We start from the raw sequence: 18,217 nt of genomic DNA, 5'->3' as shown, positions 1-18,217 counted from the left end.
CTTTATATTTCTACTCCATTACATATTGTACTTTTTACCCTTTTTACTCTACTTTTTCACTACCTTCACTTGGTAACTTTAATTACTTTTCAGATTCAGATTAATAATATAAAATATGATCAACAAATAAATTATGATGTATTATTATAGGTTAAGATAATAATATCGATCCCCAGTAGGAAATAGAGCCTAGAAAAGTACTTTTCTTACTTTCACACTGTGGTAATGCTACTTTTCCTTAAATAAAAGATCAGAGTACTTATTTCACCAGTGCAGTTAAATGGACAAACACAGAGTGCAAATGTTGCCAAATGCCAGTTTGTTGTAAACATTAAATTCAAATAAATTATTAAATGTTTTTGCTGGAGTGGAGACACAAAAACAAGGTCAAACCTCAAATCTATTATTTCTTTAAAATATATGAAATTGTTTCCCTCAAAGTTTATAAAACTGTTTGGACAACTACTACTTAATTTCCACATTAGTCCACTTTATCAGTGACAAAACACTAAAACAGAAACATTATTATAACTCTATTTGATCAGACTGCATTGCTGCTGAGTTTAAAAAAATTGAAACTCTACATTATGATTATTTTATGACAGAGATGAATGTGAGATTCTCAAAACGTTGATTATGCTGCACAAATTTAAACAACAAATCTGACTCGATACTTGTATAGTTCGGGGTTTCTCTCCTGCAGCACAGCGTGTATGTATGTATATCCCGCTCTGTGTGAATTACATAATTCCTCATGGGTCACTTCTCTTCTTCAGGCAAATTCAGGTATTAATCAGCCAAAATGTAATGAGGTAGAACAGAGTCTCTGATGCAACTAGATTAGTTAAACTCCCCAGCAGAGCCCATTTCACATCTTTCCCCATCGTCCATGGTTGCTTAGCATCCGATGGCACCTGAGGCCTGGCACTAAATGATGTAACTGTCCTAAGTGCGTAGGCTACTTGTTAAACCAAGCTTGAAGAAACATCTGTGTGTCTGGGTACTTTAATGTCTCGGTGCTGGGGGCGACAGCAACAGAGCATTACTTAGCATCCTACAGCAACTTCAACATATTAAGTAAAATATTTAGAAACGTAGCCTCAGTAATGAACAAATCTGAGAAATCTGACAGTAAATGCATTTTAATCACATCCATTGAAATTATGAAATGACTTTTGTCTAGGATCCCGCAATCTCATATAATTGTTTTGACTCCTTCCTCAAGAAAAACATATACTTAATTAGATATCAGGAACTAAAAAGCAACATCCTTTATTTCATTCATTCATCCATAATGAGCACATTTTTTTCCAGTTAGAAATAATCTTTTTGATTTTGTTATGCTGTCCAAAACTGCCCCCCAGCTCATTGTGGATGTTTAAACCCCAAATGTAAACTGTGTGGAAGTTTAAAACATTGGCATTGAGCTGGAGAAAAAATACTGCTTACTATCAAGTGCTGTTCCAAAATCAGGGTTGTTGGTGAGTATTACACAACCTTTCAGGGCTGCATCAGTTGCTATGACTAAAATAACACCAGAAAGATCTCTCAAGAAACTATTTTGAGCAGTCCTTTCCAACTGAAACAGTATAGTTTGATATTTTTTACTAAGATTTAGATTATGAAGAATGATTGAGAACAATAATTACAGTCCAACAATATGAACATGGATAGAAGTGCATAAAAAATTCTACTCCTTCATTTACAAATGTAACTGTTCATAAACAAATGAATATACAATAAATGTTTCTATTTGTGGCCAGGAAAAATGAAATATGATTACAAAAATATATTCTCCAGAAGATGAGAGCAATTTGTACTCTTTTTTATGCCAACTGAAAAAAAGTATTTCTATGATTTATGTACAATTTTTGAGGGCAATGAATAAAACATCAGTGCCTCATCAAAGACTTTCTCAGTGTGATACCACAAGAAAACATCACATTCATTCAAATCTACAATAAGGCCTAAACAAAAATGATTTTCATCATATGCACATCATATGTGGCTGCAGACACCTAGCTGATAGGAGCACCTGTTGTGACCAGTTTATAATAGGCGCCCCTCGTGGCCATCAGTTTATCATGTGTGCCTTGCTCTATGACAACTCCATGAGACATCACTGCTATGATGTCAGCAGTCTGGATAGTAGAGAGCCGGTGAGCGATGACGATGCAGGTTCGTCCTTTTCTTGCCTCGTCTAGAGCAGACTGGACGGTCTGCAGGAAAACACAGCTTTGTCATGAGTCCACTTTTCAAAAAAATTTTCAAGAAAATCTATTCGTATATTGTGTCAGTATTTGGAGATTATTTTAAAATGTTTCATTTCATGTACAGAAATAGCTTGCTTTATTTTTTTGCTGTTTGATGGTGTTTAGAAATGTATCACAGGGTACCTTTTCACTCTCTGTGTCCAGGGCAGAGGTAGCTTCATCTAGTAGCAAGATCTTAGGATTCCTGACAATGGCCCTGGCAATGGCAATACGTTGTTTTTGACCTCTTGACAGCTGGGAGCCCTGGGCACCGACCTGAGTCTCATATTTCTACCAATTTGCAAATGTATCGAGAGAAGTAGAGAAAACAAAGCAAAAGGTCACAAGCTGAGCACACAGTGTCACAGGTACTGCATACATATCAGGTATGAAGCTGACAGTTGGGATTTAAGTTTATTCTTGACCTTGGACACAATAGCTGAACAAACAATCTCACCACAAAGTCCATTTAGTAACTCCTACTACCTACTACATTCTAACTAGTTGTAGTGACTTTTCAACTTTTTAAGTAAATTATTAATGTCCGACTCAATACCTGTCCTCAGTGCTCTTCTTAACAGCTAGGTAGTGGTTTACCATCTTAATGCCTCCTCTCATGCTTGTCAAGATTTCATTAGCAATGCATGTAAAGTCATAACATGAAGTAAAATGCTTCCACTCACATCTGGTAGCGTCATCACAAAGTCATGGAGGTAGGCTTTCTTGGAGGCCTCAATAATCTCTTCCATGCTGACACTGTGCATGTTAACTCCATACTGTATATTCTCAGCTATGCTGCAGTCAAACAGCACAGGCTCCTGAGACACTATGCCAATCTGAGATCTTAGGAAGGGCACATTGACTGTATGAGACGGGTGGCCATCAATCAACTGAAAATAAAGGATGACATAATTAAGACAGCGTTGCCGGCTTTGTAATAGATTGAACTCATTTTGAGATTAGTAAAATTAACATCTAAATCAGTCTACACACCACTTGCCCTTCATCAGGGTCGTAGAACCTTTCCAATAGTTGAACACTGGTACTTTTCCCACAACCACTGCTCCCAACAAACGCCAAAGTCTGACCGGGCTTCACAGACACAACCAGGCCTTTCAACACCTGGATATCCGGTCGTGTTGGATAGGTGAACTTGCAATTGCGGAACTCTACTTCACCTCTGAATTTCTCCTGAGGATAAAAGACCAAGCTTAATGACATTTAAAGAGCAACATGACAAAATGACATCTTATTACAGGATATACAATGTATTTACTATATGTAAATTCACCAACCCATTTCTCTCCAGCTGTGTGGCTCATGTCAATTTTTGGTATTCGGTCCATCAGTTTGAAAAACTGAGCAGCAGCAGTCTTAGCTTTGGCATAATCTGGGGTGAAGGAGGAAGCTTTGCCCAGTGCCGTCCCACTGACTACTATAGCTGCGATCACTCTGGAGGAGCAACATATGAACACTGGGTTGATTTTTAGTAATCACAAAATCTGAAATATATTGTAATATTTGAGCTGACAAAGACTGATTTACCACATGAAAGAAAGAATTTTACCAACCTGAAAACCAACATATATTGTAATCCTTCAGAGCTAACCAGGTAGCCTCCGTATCTAAATGACGCAGCATATGCCATGAAGATAACACACTGGGCAAAGCCAAAACAGAGCCCATAGACGTGGGCTTTCTTCTTTGCAGATTTATATGGACGCTCAAGTTTCTGCTCGTAAGATTCCACAAATGAGCTCTCTTTGGCCAAGCCTGCGATGGTCCTGATGTTACCAAGAGCCTCGCTGGATACCTGAAGGAGAGAGTTCAGATGTTATACTGGAACCTTTGACTTTACAGAGACATTCATAGAGCTTAAATGGAAAATCACATTATTATCACATTATGATGTTAGGACAGCTTACCTGACCTGCTTCTTCCATGGCGTTTTTATCTTCATTTGCAAAACCTGACAGCATTTTGGCTTGCAATACCCCAGACAGCCCGATGAGTGGCAAGAAGCACATGATTACCAGAGTTAACTTCCAACTGAAGTAGAAGGCGATAATGAAAGAGGCTCCGATGCTGGTCAGCGAGTTAACAATCATGCCAATCTGAGATCCTGTTGCCTGCAGAAAATCACACCAGCCACATGCAAAATATCTTAAAAACTCCCACAACACCCACGTGAATTCCAAAACTGTGATTTTATAACTTGAAATATAAATGCAGGACTGTAAATTTGTTACGTACCCCCTGGACCATGGATGCATCAGAGGCCAATCTGGTGGTCAGAGCTCCAGGGCTGTTTCTGGGGTCATCAAACCAGCCGATCTCCTGTTTCAACATGGCCTGGAATCCCACTTTCCTCAGGCGGCGTGTCAGCAGCTCTCCGGACATAGCAAAAGCATATCCCTGGAACATTAAATTAATGAGTCAATCTAAATGTAAATCCTAGCTTTTTATCTGCACTATTCTATATCAAGTTGACATAGAGATGTATAATCTAAATAAAACTCTCTATTATATTGCAAACCTGTAAAAACTGCGAAAAGAAACTAATCACAGCCACAATGCAAAATAGAATGCATATCCCATTGATCTGCTCCCTCTGCTCGTTCACATCACGTATGCCAAAAGTCTGCAAACACAAAGATCTTACAGGTAATTTGCTCATTAACAAACTACCTTAACTAGTAAAATAATTAATAAATATATCATGAGCGATAGAAGCAGCCCTTACCCCGAGAATTTGGCTGAACAGGACAGCATAAATGGGATTGACAGAGCCATTGATGGCAGCTCCTAGAGAACCCAGGAGCATGTAGGGCCACTCTGGTTGGTTGTACTTCAGGATACGCACTACTGGGGCAGGCTCTGCATGTTCATCTGCATCATCCTCACATATCTGCTAAAGAATATGCATTATTTAATTTCCACAGGAAAGTTGTAATAAATGTATTACATAGCAAAAAAATGGAACCTCTGTACATTTTCTGGAGTGATATCCTCATCCAAATGGACCTTGAGGCTGCCTGATATTGCGTCAGGAACAAAATCATTGGACAATGTGCTCTGAGATCGCAGTCGAACAGAACTCCTATTGGAGTGATGAGAACATTAAATTATTTTAGTGATGATATATCATATAGATATCTGTGTCTACATTCTTTCAGCTGGATTTACTGTACCTTTTACTGGATTTGCAGCTTCCACGGCTAAAACTCCTCACTCTAAGATCAAAGTCCTCTTCAACAGCTTCACTGTCAGCACCTGGCAGAAAAAAGGAAATCAATACAGCTTTAATGTAAGTGTTAGAGCTTCTATTGCTCTTTAACAGATCCGGCAGAACCTTTAAACACTATAGAGTTGCCCCGTGACTCCTGCTGAGAGCTTTGAAGTGTGCTGTCTCAACCAATCATGACCCAACAGGAGGGATTTGTGAGGATGATGAAGGATGAAAGTTAGAGGGTCTTTGCCTCCACTCAGAGAACTTGGGTCAGAATACTATTTTTATTTCATACATATTTTACCCTCGTAGAGACTCTATAGACCTTTTTACAACAGATATTTTGATTTGTCATAGTAAGAAAAGCACAGGTGTAATTAAAAACATTAACAAGCTCGCTGGCTATGCTTAACGAGACACCACAGCTGTGCTTTTTCTGCTGTGACATGTCAAAATGTCTCCTGTGAAAAAGGCCTGTAGACTTCAAGTGACAAAGCCAGATGCTTGTTCCCTCTGGTGACACAAAGCTGTGACCCCAGGTCATGCAAAACAAACACAGGCTGTCGCTCTAGGACCTTCCCCAATAGATCTGACAGAGTAGGGACACACAACAACCACCATCTCTGACTGTGTCTGACAGAAGAAGGCAGGTACAATAAGTGACTGGCCATCTTGAACCAGTATGTGCAAATTGGAGTGCACTGCTCCACAGGGGTGGGTAGGCAAGCCAATAGACCCTTTTCACAGCAGACATTTTGACTTGTCAAAGCAGGAAAAGCACAGGTGTAATTAATAACATGAATTATGGCTGTATTCCATTTACGTGTGCAAAGCTTCAGGGCTGTTGCATTGCGCAAGCTGGTTCACTGGCTTTGCTTACTGGGACACCTAAATGGAACAGAGACATCATTAATGCAATTACTAACACCTGTGCTTTTCCTGCCACAACAAGTCAAAATGTCTGTTGTGAAAAGGGTCTATATGGACTCTTAGAGGGCAAAACCTGCGTGGAATAGAAAGTAATTTGTCAACAGTATTTATGGATGTGAACATGAGACCTACAGTACATAAGACCTACCATTAGCTGTGTTGGATGTGCCTTGGTTTTGAAGGGTGACCAGGGTGAAGTAGACGCCCTGCCTCTCTAGCAGCTCACTGTGTGTTCCCTTCTCCACAGCCTGTCCGTGTTCAAATCCGATGATGACATCTGCATTCCTAATTGTGGAAAGACGGTGGGCTATAGAAATTGTGGTCCTGCCCATACGCACCTGTACATATACAAGTTATTGAATTACTTTCACAAAAACAATGTGTTAATGAAGTTAATGGTCAGAGTGCACTGTTGTATGTGTTGCACTGGCAGAGAGTGGCTCACCTTATCCAGTGCTTCCTGGACAACAGCCTCACTCTCATTGTCAAGGGCTGATGTGGCCATATCCAGCAGCAGGATCCTGGGGTTTCGGATCAGAGCTCGAGCAATAGCAATCCTCTGCTTCTGTCCTCCACTCATCTGACCTCCACTTTCTCCCACCAGGGTATCAAATTTCTGGAGAATAAGTAGCTACATGTTAGTTTTAGGCTTATATATGAGTGTTAAGTATCATAACTACTGTAATTCTGTTCTGTTATCTTTCAGTATGTTAATGTACCTGTGGCAGGTCCATAATAAAATTATAGGCATTAGCCTCTTTTGTGGCCTGGATAATGTCTTCCATGGTTACTCCAGGTCGACCATAGCGGATGTTCTCTGCAATGGTTGTAGAAAACAGCACTGGCTCCTGCTCCACAATACCAATGAGAGAGCGGAGCCACTGGATGTTTAAACTTCGGATGTCATGTCCATCCAAAGTCACCTGTGAAGTTTAGATGTGACATTACATACTATAGTCCTAAAACTTTCCACCAATGTTCTGTGTGTCTGTGGAGATGCTCAGATTGTTACCATTCCTTCCTTTGGGTCATAAAACCTCTGGATGAGTTGGACTGTGGTGCTCTTTCCGGATCCACTTGGTCCAACAAAAGCAGTAGTGTCTCCCGCTTTGATCTGCATGCTCAGATCATTTAAAATCTGAAAAAAGTAGCGGGCTCTTTATGAGTTTAATTTTTAGAACTGAAAAACTGACATACATAACTGGTAGTTGAAAGAAATGTACCTTGACTTCAGGTCGGGATGGGTAGTAGAAAGTGACATTGTGGAACTCAATGTCACCTTTTACTTTATCTAATTTGTGACCATCCTCTGAGAAACAATTAATTTCTGGTTCCTGTGAATGTAACAGCACAGAATTTTATTTTATTATGGCAGTTCTTCATGTTACAATTTATTATTCAGGTATCCATTCTGCATCATATCTGCAAATGCAACTCTGCACGTTTTTTCTAGAATGCTGATTTTACCCGGTCAATCGTGTCAAAGATGGCCTTCGCAGCAGCACGACCAGAAGCGAAGGCCTCAAGGCACGGTGAGGCCTGACCCAGGTTCACAGCTGCCATGAGTACTCCAAAAAACACCTGCAAGCAAACACAGCAGCTGAATGCCAAAACAAAGGCCACTGTTTCTGAAATGTGTGAATTTAAGAGGTATAAGATAAGAGGTTGAATGCATTTAATTTTACACACCTGAATTAGACCACCAGGAGACAGCTCCTTGGTGTCAATGACCAATTTAGACCCATACCAGAAGGCCAGAGCGTAGCAAAGGAAAATGATGCACCACAGGTATCCTTGAAACACTCCTATGATCATGCCCTTTTTCACACCCCAGTTCTGAGCTTCCACAAGGTTTTTGTCATACCTGTCCAAATTTCACATTTTAAATTAATTTCAAATTGCACACGATCACCTAATGATCTTGGAAAATGCCAAAATACCTTTCAGCTTCCTTTTCCTCCCCACTAAACGCTGCTACTGTTCTGATGGACGATAGGACCTCGTCAGCCACTGCCCCTGCCTTTGCGTAGGCCCTCAGCTCTTGTCCTGTCAGTCTGGCAACAGCCTTCAAGAGCAAGGAAGAAAAATACAGTAAAACATCAAAAAAACATGTCTGAAGTAAAACAAAACATACACTTATTACTTAAACCTTTCAGTGTGACTCACCATAGCCATCAGTCCAGCAGCCATACCAATCAGCGGGCTCACTGCAATGACCACCAAAGTCAGCTTCCACCCACCCATGAAACCAACCATGAAGCCAAACACAAACGTAGAGAGCCTCTCAATGAAGATAGACACCTGATCAGCAATGGCACTGTTGATCTTGTTGATATCACTGAGAAGGAACAGAGCACATCAGAAACAATAAAACATTCTCATAACCACACCCTGATAACAGCCTGATCTGTAGATAGGGGCTCCCAACTCACTCTGATATTCGTGTGTTCAGTTCACCAACAGAGTTGCAGTCAAACCATCCAATCTCCATTCGCATTACTTTTCGGAAATAAGTCTTTCGGATTCTCTGAATCTGTCTTGCAGCGACTGACACCCAGAGAGTGATCTAGATTGGTGACAGTCACAGTGGTAGGAAATTTTTTCTTATGTACACTGTCATTAAGCTGTAATTACACCTGCTTTCACAGGGGTGCTGAATGTGGAAAGCATACATACTTACCTGAAAATAGCTAACAAACAGAACTGCTAATCCAATTCCAACGTAGTAATATGCAAACTTTGTCATCTGTCCTTCAATGTTCACCCTGCCAAGAGAATAAACCAGGTAATAATAACTCTTCACAGTAACATCAATCTATAAACTATCATCAATAAACTAATGACTCACCCACAGTAGACTGTTCTGTTTTCAGGTGTTTCATAAATGGAGCCATTTTTCCAATAGATGGTGTTGTTGTTGCACTCCTTGTTTGGGTCTTTCAGTTCTTGGACCTCAAGTTCATAAGCCACAAATGTGTCGGTCATCATGCCGTACACCAGAAGCATGAGAGGTGAGGCTGCACCGTGTATGAGTGCGCACAAACTCCCCACTACCATCAACACATTGTCTTTCCAGGTGGCAAATCGAAACTGCATTAAAGAAATTGAAGGGATGTGATTTTCATTCTTTAGTTGTTTTTCTGACATGTAATAATCAAATCAAAGACAGGAAAAGGAAACTGATGTTGTCATTTATGACTAATATGAGCAAAGATATTACCAGCTGAAAGTATCCAACACTCAATGTGTTCTCTTTATTCTTTTCTTCATCTCTATAAAGCATGAAATGAATGTAAGGCCCAACATAACAACTGCAAACAATATGAGTAATGTCAGTCTCACAATTCAAACTTACCCATCCTCGTTGCATGCTGAGAAAAGAGGGGAAATTGGCTTCAGAGTTGTTTCTAATTAATACATTTTCATACAAAACTAAGATATTATTGTGTCAGTTTTATACAATAAAAGTAGATCACACACCTCCGTCATCTGCACCCGGTGTTGTCGTAAATTTGATCGATTTCTTCATGTCTTCGTGTCCTCACTTGGCAACTGTGGATTAAAAAAACAAATCCTAATTATAATTTGGATGTTTAATTAATGGGATCTCTGAGGTTTAATGGGATTTCCGAAATAAGATCAACAGAACCAAGTTAGACTTATTTTAGTCCATGTATACATCTCAATTCAATTCAATTCAATTGGCTTTATTGGCATGGCTGCATACAATACAACATTGCCATAGAATATTTATGCATACTTTACAATCATGGCAAATACATAAATAAATAAACAATAAACAAAATAAGAGAGTAAGAGTAACATAAGATTCAACTAGTACAGGAAATTGGCTTCATTCAGCTCTGCAAGCAGAGTTGGGAGCTCTTCTCTGCACATGGAGGATACTTTTACAGAACTCTGTATGTAGGATTTCAATGGGATGTTTGTCCCATTTTGTCCAATCTTGTTGAGTTTTTGTACCCCACACCTTGCTGCCATATAATGCAAAGGGTTCGATGATTGATTTGAATATTTTGAGCCAAGTTCTAATTGGTAGTTCAGTGTTTATTGATCTCTTGATGGCATAAAAAGCCCTTTTTGCTTTGTCTTTTAGTTCATTCACAGGCAAGCTAAAAGTTTTTGTGTTTGAAATTTTTAGTCCTAAATATGTGTAATAATTTGTTTGTTTGTTCGATAGTGTTGTTTCCAATTGTGAAACTGGTGTTGTTTCTCTGGAGTCTGGACCTTTTCTGAAAAATTAGCACTTTGGTTTTGGGTTGGTTGACTGTTACGGCCCAGGTTTGACAGTATTTTTCCAGTTCTGGTAAGTGTTGCTGTAACCCTTCTAAGGTGGGGGACAGGACCAGATCATCAGCATGTAGGAGACACTTTATTTCAGTGTCTTTTAACTTTAGTCCAGGTACAGGGGAATTCTCTATTTGTTTTGCTAAGGTTACAGCCTTGTCTTACTCCACGTATCTGGAAAAAAGATTCTGTTTTCTTTGTTCCAATCTTTGCGTTAGTATACATTGATTTGATCGGATCTTATACTTTTCCTCCGATACCACTTTCAATCAATTTAAAGAAAAGGCCATTGTGCCAGACTGAATCAAAACCTTTTTGAAAATCAACAAAGAAAGCATACATTTTTTCATCATTTTTGTGCACATAATTCAATCAATCAGAGTTTGCCATGTGGTCTGTGGTTCTAATTTAGATAGGAATCCAATTTGGCTTTTGCTTAATAAAGGATGTTCTCTAATGAAGTCTATGATTCGTAAATTTAGTATACTACATAAAACTTTTCCCAGGCATGAATTTATGCAGATCCCACAGTAATTTTGGGGGTCTGTCTTGTCCCCACTTTTAAATATGGGGCTTAATAGTCCTTCACTCCATATCACACGAAAATAGCCAACTCTGAGTACTGAATTGAAAAGTTTCAGAATGGCTGATCTGAATTTAGAGTCTGTGTGTTTCAGCATCTCATTAAGGATGCCATCAGGTCAACAGGCTTTTCTATTTTTTAGGGTTTTCAGTTTTTGGTCTAATTCGTTTTCCGTAATTTTGTTATCTAATCGGTTTAAGTAGTCCTTGATTGTTTCTAATTGGTTCAATTTTTCTTGTATTTGGTCTTCTTCGGGTGTGTTGCGAGTTTCTTGGTATGACTCTTGAAGTGCTTTATCCATATATCTCCATCTTGAATGGCTATTTTTTTTTTTTTTTTTTTTTGTCTAAGGTCTTCCAGTGGTCCCAAAAATTATTTGAGTTTATTGATTCTTCAATTAAGTTGACCTGGTTTTTGAGGTGGTGCTCTCTCTTAATTCTCAGTATCCGTTTATATTGTTTGAGTGTGTCATGATGGTGAACACGTAGGTCCTGATTATCTGGAGCTCTGTGCTTTTGGTTGGATAATTGTCTTAGTTTTTTCCTCATGTTTTTGCATTCGAACAGTCAGTCAAACCTTTTTCTTGCTCTCTCTTTTTTGGGTTTAGTTTTAGGAAGGATAAGTTAGATTGTTGTGCCACATGATTAAAGAAATTGATATTGATGAGATATTCTTAACTGTGTGGACATGTGTGGGCCAGGAAAGAATTTAAAAGCTCTTGGATTCCACGGCTGCTCATTGCTTCCTGATATTCAAGTAATCTGTTTTGTTTCCATATGTAGTGAGCTGTTATATTATATAGTTTACTGGGGTTGGGGCATGGTTGGTTAGAGTGTGTTCTTTTTAGGTAGATCCTGATCTGGTTATGGTATGAAAAGGGGGTTTGTTGCTTTACTGTGAGTGCTCTGAAAGAGAAAAGGTCCAAATCTGTCACTACATAATCTACTGTGCTACTGCCAAGAGAAGAGCTGTAGGTGTAACGGCCAAAGGAGTGTCCTCTTAACTGACCATTGACTATGTACAGACTGAGGGCCCGGCAAAGCTGCAGTAGTTCTTTCCTATTTTTGTTTGTCATTTTATCATAATTATTCCTTGGGGGAAGAGTTAGACAGGTGTTAGTTTTGTTATTCATGTATTTGTCTCCCTTTGTGCTAGTAGTGTCTGATTCTTCTGCTGTGCGTGCATTCATATCGCATACAATTAAAATATTTCCCTGAGTTTGGAAATGGCGTATATCTCCATCTAGAGAAGTAAAGGTTTAATCCTTAAAGTAGGGAGATTCAGCTGGAGGGATATATATATATCTCATAAAAAGATATGGGTGTTGCAGGTCAGGTATTTTTTTAATTTAAGCCATATATAATTTTCACATTCTCTGACAAGTTCAATGGAATTTGTATATTCAGCTTTAAACCAGATAAGTATTCCCCCTGAGCTCCTTCCTTGTGTTACTCCAGGAAGCTTTCTTGATTTGACATAGCCTGGAGGACGGCCAGTGGGAAAGTCTCCCTTGTCCCATGTCTCCATTAAAATGATGATGTCAGAGTTTTTGAGTTCATCAATAAACTCAGTTATTACTTTTTAGTCCAAAAGTTGATGATCTCAACCCTTAGATGTTCCATTGGATGATTACAAAAGATTCACATTGTTTCATGCTGCAATATTAGTTGATGAATTTGTTGTTGTTTTCATATAAAGTGGAAACACGTTCTTTAAACTATGGATTATATACCTAGAATTGTGAGAGATTATTTTAAACATATATGGTTTATATAGACAGTATTGATATTGTATAATTGCATTGATATTAATAAATATTGATCAGTTAACAGTATTCATAAACAGCTTACAACAGCAGTTTATAACAATAACAAGGGTATAGTTTTGTGTGTGTATGTGCATGGGTGTACATGTATGTGTGTTAGTGTGTGTGTGTGTGTGTGTGTGACCCCTCAGGGTCTGGGTGTGTTCATACTATGTCTTCATGGTTGATAGTTGTTGAAGGATGGCTTTGTTTAATTGTCTAAGAGAGTTTGTCTGGAGGGAAATTTCCTGAAGTTGCAATAGTTCACTTTCCATATGTGCAAGCTCATCTCTCATTTCATTCATGGTGGTATATATGAGAGGGGGGATATTGTTGGTCAAGTCCCTCTCCTTGCCACTCTGTTCCTCCTCTGCCAGGATACTGAGTGTTGGTGATGGGGGGGCAGCTGAAATTATCTGTGGGGGATCCAGAGGGAAAATGACAGCAGTGCCAGATTTCTCTCTCTGAGCTTCTGCTAATGTTTTGAGGGTTTGATATTCAGACTGAAAGTTCTTTAAGTTGCCTGGCACCATAATTTTCCCAGTTTTGTAGATGTTGATAGTTGTCATCACTGTATCTGGGTCCTCGCTTTCTTTTAGCTGTAGTTTCCATCCATTACAAATGCCTTTTCTTTCTGCAGACGGGTGGTGGAGGATGATGGCACTGTGCCATGCACTTGCTAACTTCTCCATTTTTATAAAGATCAGCAAACAGAGTCTCAGGTTTTTCTTCCTGCAGCTTCTGTTTAAACTCTCTTCTTCCTCAGAAGGGTAGTGGTGATAGTTAGCCACCCTATTTGAATGAAGTGACTGACAAGTAACTGTCAACTGTCAATGCTAATGTTAGCCTAATTTAGCTAGCTGTTTAAATAAAACATGAGCAAACAGACTGATCAAAATACATGTAGAAGATTAGTTTTCAGGATTTTCCAGTTCCTTTTCACATTTTCATTAAAGATACATCCCTCCATGTCCTAGCAGATGCATGTTCAGTACCTTTGATGTAGATTATCCTGGTTTTGTCCTTGTGTCTGTTCCTCTGGTCACTATTGTTCACTGTAGCCTTTGTTTGTTTTTTTGTGATTGTTGTTGTTGCTCTTTTGAGGTTGTATTTGTCTTCTTCTTTCTTTCTTGTGGCATATAAGTGTGAAATTTAGGCATTTCACTCTGTTTTAAACAATTAACAGATCAAATATATCTAGGAGCTCTTGCAAAGAATGTCTTTCTCTCTAAAGATTAAGAAAAACGTGTGTATTGCGTCATTCAAATGTCAGCCGAAACTTTTGAAAACGTGTGAATTCAAGTGTTTTGCTAATGTGAAAAAGTAGCTTTGTTCAGGATTTACAGTCTTCATCCAGCTGCATGGACATAAGGTGTGAAGAAAAATACAACAGCAACAACAACAACAATACACTTTTTTGAACAGCTTATCATACCGGCATCAATAATAAAACACTAATAAATTATAAACTGTAGCTTCTGGCAAGAACAAAAACTAGTAATGAGGAATCCTGGTTGAGTTGTACTGTGGCATAGCAGTTTGTGATGGAAGAAAAGCAAAATATACTGTACCTGGACTGCACTCCTCCCCGTCAATCTCTGGTTTCTTCTGAAATCCACCAACACAACTGACAGGTTCATCAGAGGGAATTCCTGTCTTATTTCCAGGTGCCCTATGCCTCTCCTTTCTTATTATCTAAACATCCATTAGACTGATAAGGGTTGTGTCAGCATTATTACATTTACAAGACTGCCTTTGCAAGGCAAGATTCAATCCAAGTTTATGTACATTGAAAGCTATTAGTTTGTGTCTTCCAAAACAAACCCAGTGGGGTTTTTAAAATGTTAAAATTTGGTAATGTTGTTTGGTTATAGAAAGAGTAAAATATCCTATGAATGTGTTAAGTTGTTATCAAAGGTGATTGTAAAATAAGTTAAATATAAAGCCATTAGTCATGGACAGGTGCTGACTCTAATAGTAATAATACAATTAAACTGTCATGGGTGGCAACATTGAGGTTTTTATATATCATTAGAAATCATCAGAATGGCTTCAAGAAACTTTTATTAGTTACAAATTTTATTCATTTTACAAGAATAAACAACCAAAGTAGTTACTGTAATAGGGTAAGTTAATTATATACATCTATCTCTTTCCATCATTGTCACTATGTAGTTTGTACTTCACAAAAGTGGTGTTTATTTAATTTATTGGAACATACTGTATATTTATTTTTTAATATTCTATTTCTATCTATTATTTTTTATTGCTTTTTGTGTTCTGTTGTCTTTGTGTTTAATACCCATCTGCAAACAAGATTTCCTTTGAATAAAATAAAACTGAAGCTGAAGTACCATGTAAAATATGAATGTACAGTATTTACAGTGTGTTTTACCAAAAACATGCAAATGGAGACACAGTTAGATGCTCGGGGGGTTAATGGCCTCAAGGACAAGTCATTGGGTTTGGAATTTGCTCTTTCTTTACAGCCGGTTATTATTCACAACACAGGTGATTGATAATGCCAAAGGAGGGAGGGGCTCTCGTCAAAAGCACACTGTGACTCACAGAGCAGCCTGCAGTAATAAAACGTGCAATCTAAAAAACATTTACTTAAGTATATTTAATATACTTTAATCTGCCTTGCATGAAGTAGTATATTAAAGCAGGGGACACTTGGTGAGTAAAAGATTAGTTTAATATATTGAACACATACTTTTAGTGAATTAATGATTACTTTTTGGTGACAAAACTATTCTTTATACTTAGATATGTTGTATTAAATATATTGTTTACTGTACAGTATATGCTTTAACAGAAACAAAGTCAAACGAGATTTGTTGTCTTGATAGATAAGCATGTAGCATTGATGGAACGTTTCCCAAATGTTCTTTTAAGGGATTCGCACTAATAGTCTTCTGGGAACCTTCAGGCAACAGTGAGGAGTGTAGAAAGTTCTTTAAAGGTTGCAAAGACGTCAAGAACATTTGGGGAACGTTCCATCAATGTTACATGCTATCAAGACAACACATCTTGTTTGACTTTGTTTCTGTTAGTTATTTGGTTCAATAGATAATTTTTAACCTTATAATTCTGTTTGTGGCCTCTGTTTTTGTTTCCAGCCTTGAGTCAAGTTGTTATAGCTGGCCATATAACAATAAAAATTCCCAGACAGAGCAGGTATTGATGAAAGTGACTATTGATAAAGGCAGCTTTAAAGGACAGGCTCACGTTTTTAATAGTCTGTTTTAATCAGCAGTTTTACTGCTTCGACAAATCAGGTCTTTTTAGTAACAAATTCACATTTTGTATTATTATCTCTCTGCTCAGCAAGTAAACAACATCTGTTGAAGCACAAAGAGAGATTTTCATATTAAATCATACATTTTAGTCTATTATTCAGACAGCTGATCATTCAGCTCATACTAGATTCAGCTGAACTTCAGAATGTATTTTTATACACATTTGTGGAATGATTACAGCAAGAAAAACCTATTTTAATGTTCATTTGGGCACCTGACTGGTGTTTTAAAGCAGACTTAAAAAATGATGAACCCGTCCTTTAACTCAATCAAGGTTTTGTCATAGTTCCCTGAGAGAGATCGATCCATAAAACTCCAAGACCACCATTCTGCTTCACTGCAATTCATCTATTTGGGAGCAAGAGGCTAGCTAAGCATGCAGTTAGACAGCTACACCTGTACTCATAGAGCTGGAGTTACATCCAGACTGATATTTCTATCATACGTGCTCTGCTCTCTAAGGAGCCAAAAATACTCAAAAATGAACACAAACAGCAGAAGCTCATATGACATTGTGTGTCTGAAAACATGCAGATGTTCATAGTTTGTCCACACGTACAGCCCATGCAGTCATAAACTGTGGGTTGCACAAGGATGGACCACGCGGACCCTCGTAGATGAGTAGATGATGAAATTTACATCACATGGACCCTTGTGACTACATAGATAGAGGGACAGCAACCAATAACCCCTTCAATATAGCTATATGTATACTGTATATATATAGAGATGTGACCCTATCCTTTAAGTATAAGTTTTAGAAAAAGTTTAGACAAAGACACATAAAAAATAAATATCCAACATATAGCATCTATCAGTCTCTCTTCTTATCTATCTGTGTTCAACATTATCATGTTGTGTGAGCTGTGGGGCCATAAAGACTACTGCAGTACCAGCTTCATGGATGAAATGTCTGTGGAAATAAGAAGAACACAACAAGCATTAACATATTGGGCAAACTTAAGGGGACATAATGAGAATCATCTGGCTCGGAGTTTATTAAAACCTTGTCAAGAGAAGGAAAAAGGACAAAGAGTTCTGGTTGGACAATAGAGAACAAGGTCAATGAAATAAGAATAGCTGATAAAATGTTAAGCCCCACTGTGCTATTCTCTGTTTCCCACCATGGACTCTAGAAGAAGTATTTGACCCAGTTAAAGAAAGAAAAAATGAAAAAATACGGGCAAAAATGAAGTCATTAGATACATTGAGGGAAATTATTCTAAATATGTTAAAGTATATTCAGATATATCTAAAACAGTGGACAATAGAGTAAGGATAGCATTTATTATTCCACACTTAAATGTAATGTCAAATAAGAGGGTTAATGATAACTTAGCAGTATATAAATGGGAACTGACAACTATTTTACTCAATCTAAGTTAAGTCAAACCAATAAAAGTTTTAATAGGGTCTGATTCCAGTTGTACATTAACAAGTATCAAATACATGCAGTCAGATACAAGATATGACATTGTGCTTGACATATAGCTCAAATGATATTTAGAATTAAGAGGGCAGGAAAAGAAGTTTGGTTCATGTGAATTCCTGCACATATAGGTGTGGACAGAAATGAGTTGGCAGATAAATAAGCAAAAGGAGCAACATGGAAAAGAGAAATAAGTAAAATATTAAAATATAGGAAGGCTGAGGTTAAAAATATAATCAAATCAGAAATTAAAAAGAAATGGCAGGAAGAGTGGGACAGAGGAAATAAGGGCCGATACTCAAAGGAAAGTAGGAGAAATGAGGGAAAGCAATTGAAATAGAAAGGAGCGGGTTTGGTCTCGCCAGTCTGAACATTACACTGAA

At 38.1% G+C, this 18,217-nt stretch overlaps 1 protein-coding gene across 4 annotated transcripts; it reads right to left on the bottom strand.

Annotated features, from left to right (window-relative positions):
• Positions 1-1,126: 1,126 nt before the first annotated feature.
• Positions 1,127-14,738, bottom strand: abcb11a (ATP-binding cassette, sub-family B (MDR/TAP), member 11a). Of its 4 annotated transcripts, none has more exons than XM_044366629.1 (28): positions 14,675-14,738; positions 9,892-9,963; positions 9,767-9,782; positions 9,632-9,683; positions 9,260-9,501; positions 9,092-9,176; positions 8,844-8,977; positions 8,578-8,749; positions 8,352-8,476; positions 8,101-8,275; positions 7,879-7,992; positions 7,635-7,745; positions 7,424-7,549; positions 7,131-7,334; positions 6,857-7,027; positions 6,560-6,749; positions 5,444-5,525; positions 5,244-5,352; positions 4,996-5,163; positions 4,789-4,893; positions 4,506-4,667; positions 4,178-4,381; positions 3,824-4,065; positions 3,548-3,704; positions 3,246-3,443; positions 2,936-3,142; positions 2,397-2,543; positions 1,127-2,219 (listed from the first exon to the last, which is right to left on the bottom strand). In XM_044366629.1, exons 2-28 carry the CDS (start codon positions 9,938-9,940, stop codon positions 2,019-2,021), a joined length of 3,948 nt encoding a protein of 1,315 aa, XP_044222564.1. In that variant the 5' UTR covers positions 9,941-9,963; positions 14,675-14,738; the 3' UTR covers positions 1,127-2,018. The 4 variants fall into 4 exon arrangements, with proteins under 4 accessions (XP_044222564.1, XP_044222563.1, XP_044222566.1 ...); XM_044366628.1 differs by lacking the exon at positions 14,675-14,738 and adding an exon at positions 14,099-14,393; XM_044366631.1 differs by lacking the exon at positions 14,675-14,738 and adding an exon at positions 14,099-14,393 and having other exon boundaries at positions 4,996-5,160.
• Positions 14,739-18,217: the final 3,479 nt, after the last annotated feature.

Source organism: Thunnus albacares, chromosome 11 (genome assembly GCF_914725855.1).
Source record: "Thunnus albacares chromosome 11, fThuAlb1.1, whole genome shotgun sequence".
Taxonomy (NCBI): Eukaryota; Metazoa; Chordata; class Actinopteri; order Scombriformes; family Scombridae; genus Thunnus; species Thunnus albacares.
The sequence above is the reverse complement of the archived record's forward strand: the minus strand, read 5'-3'. Positions and strand labels throughout refer to the sequence as shown.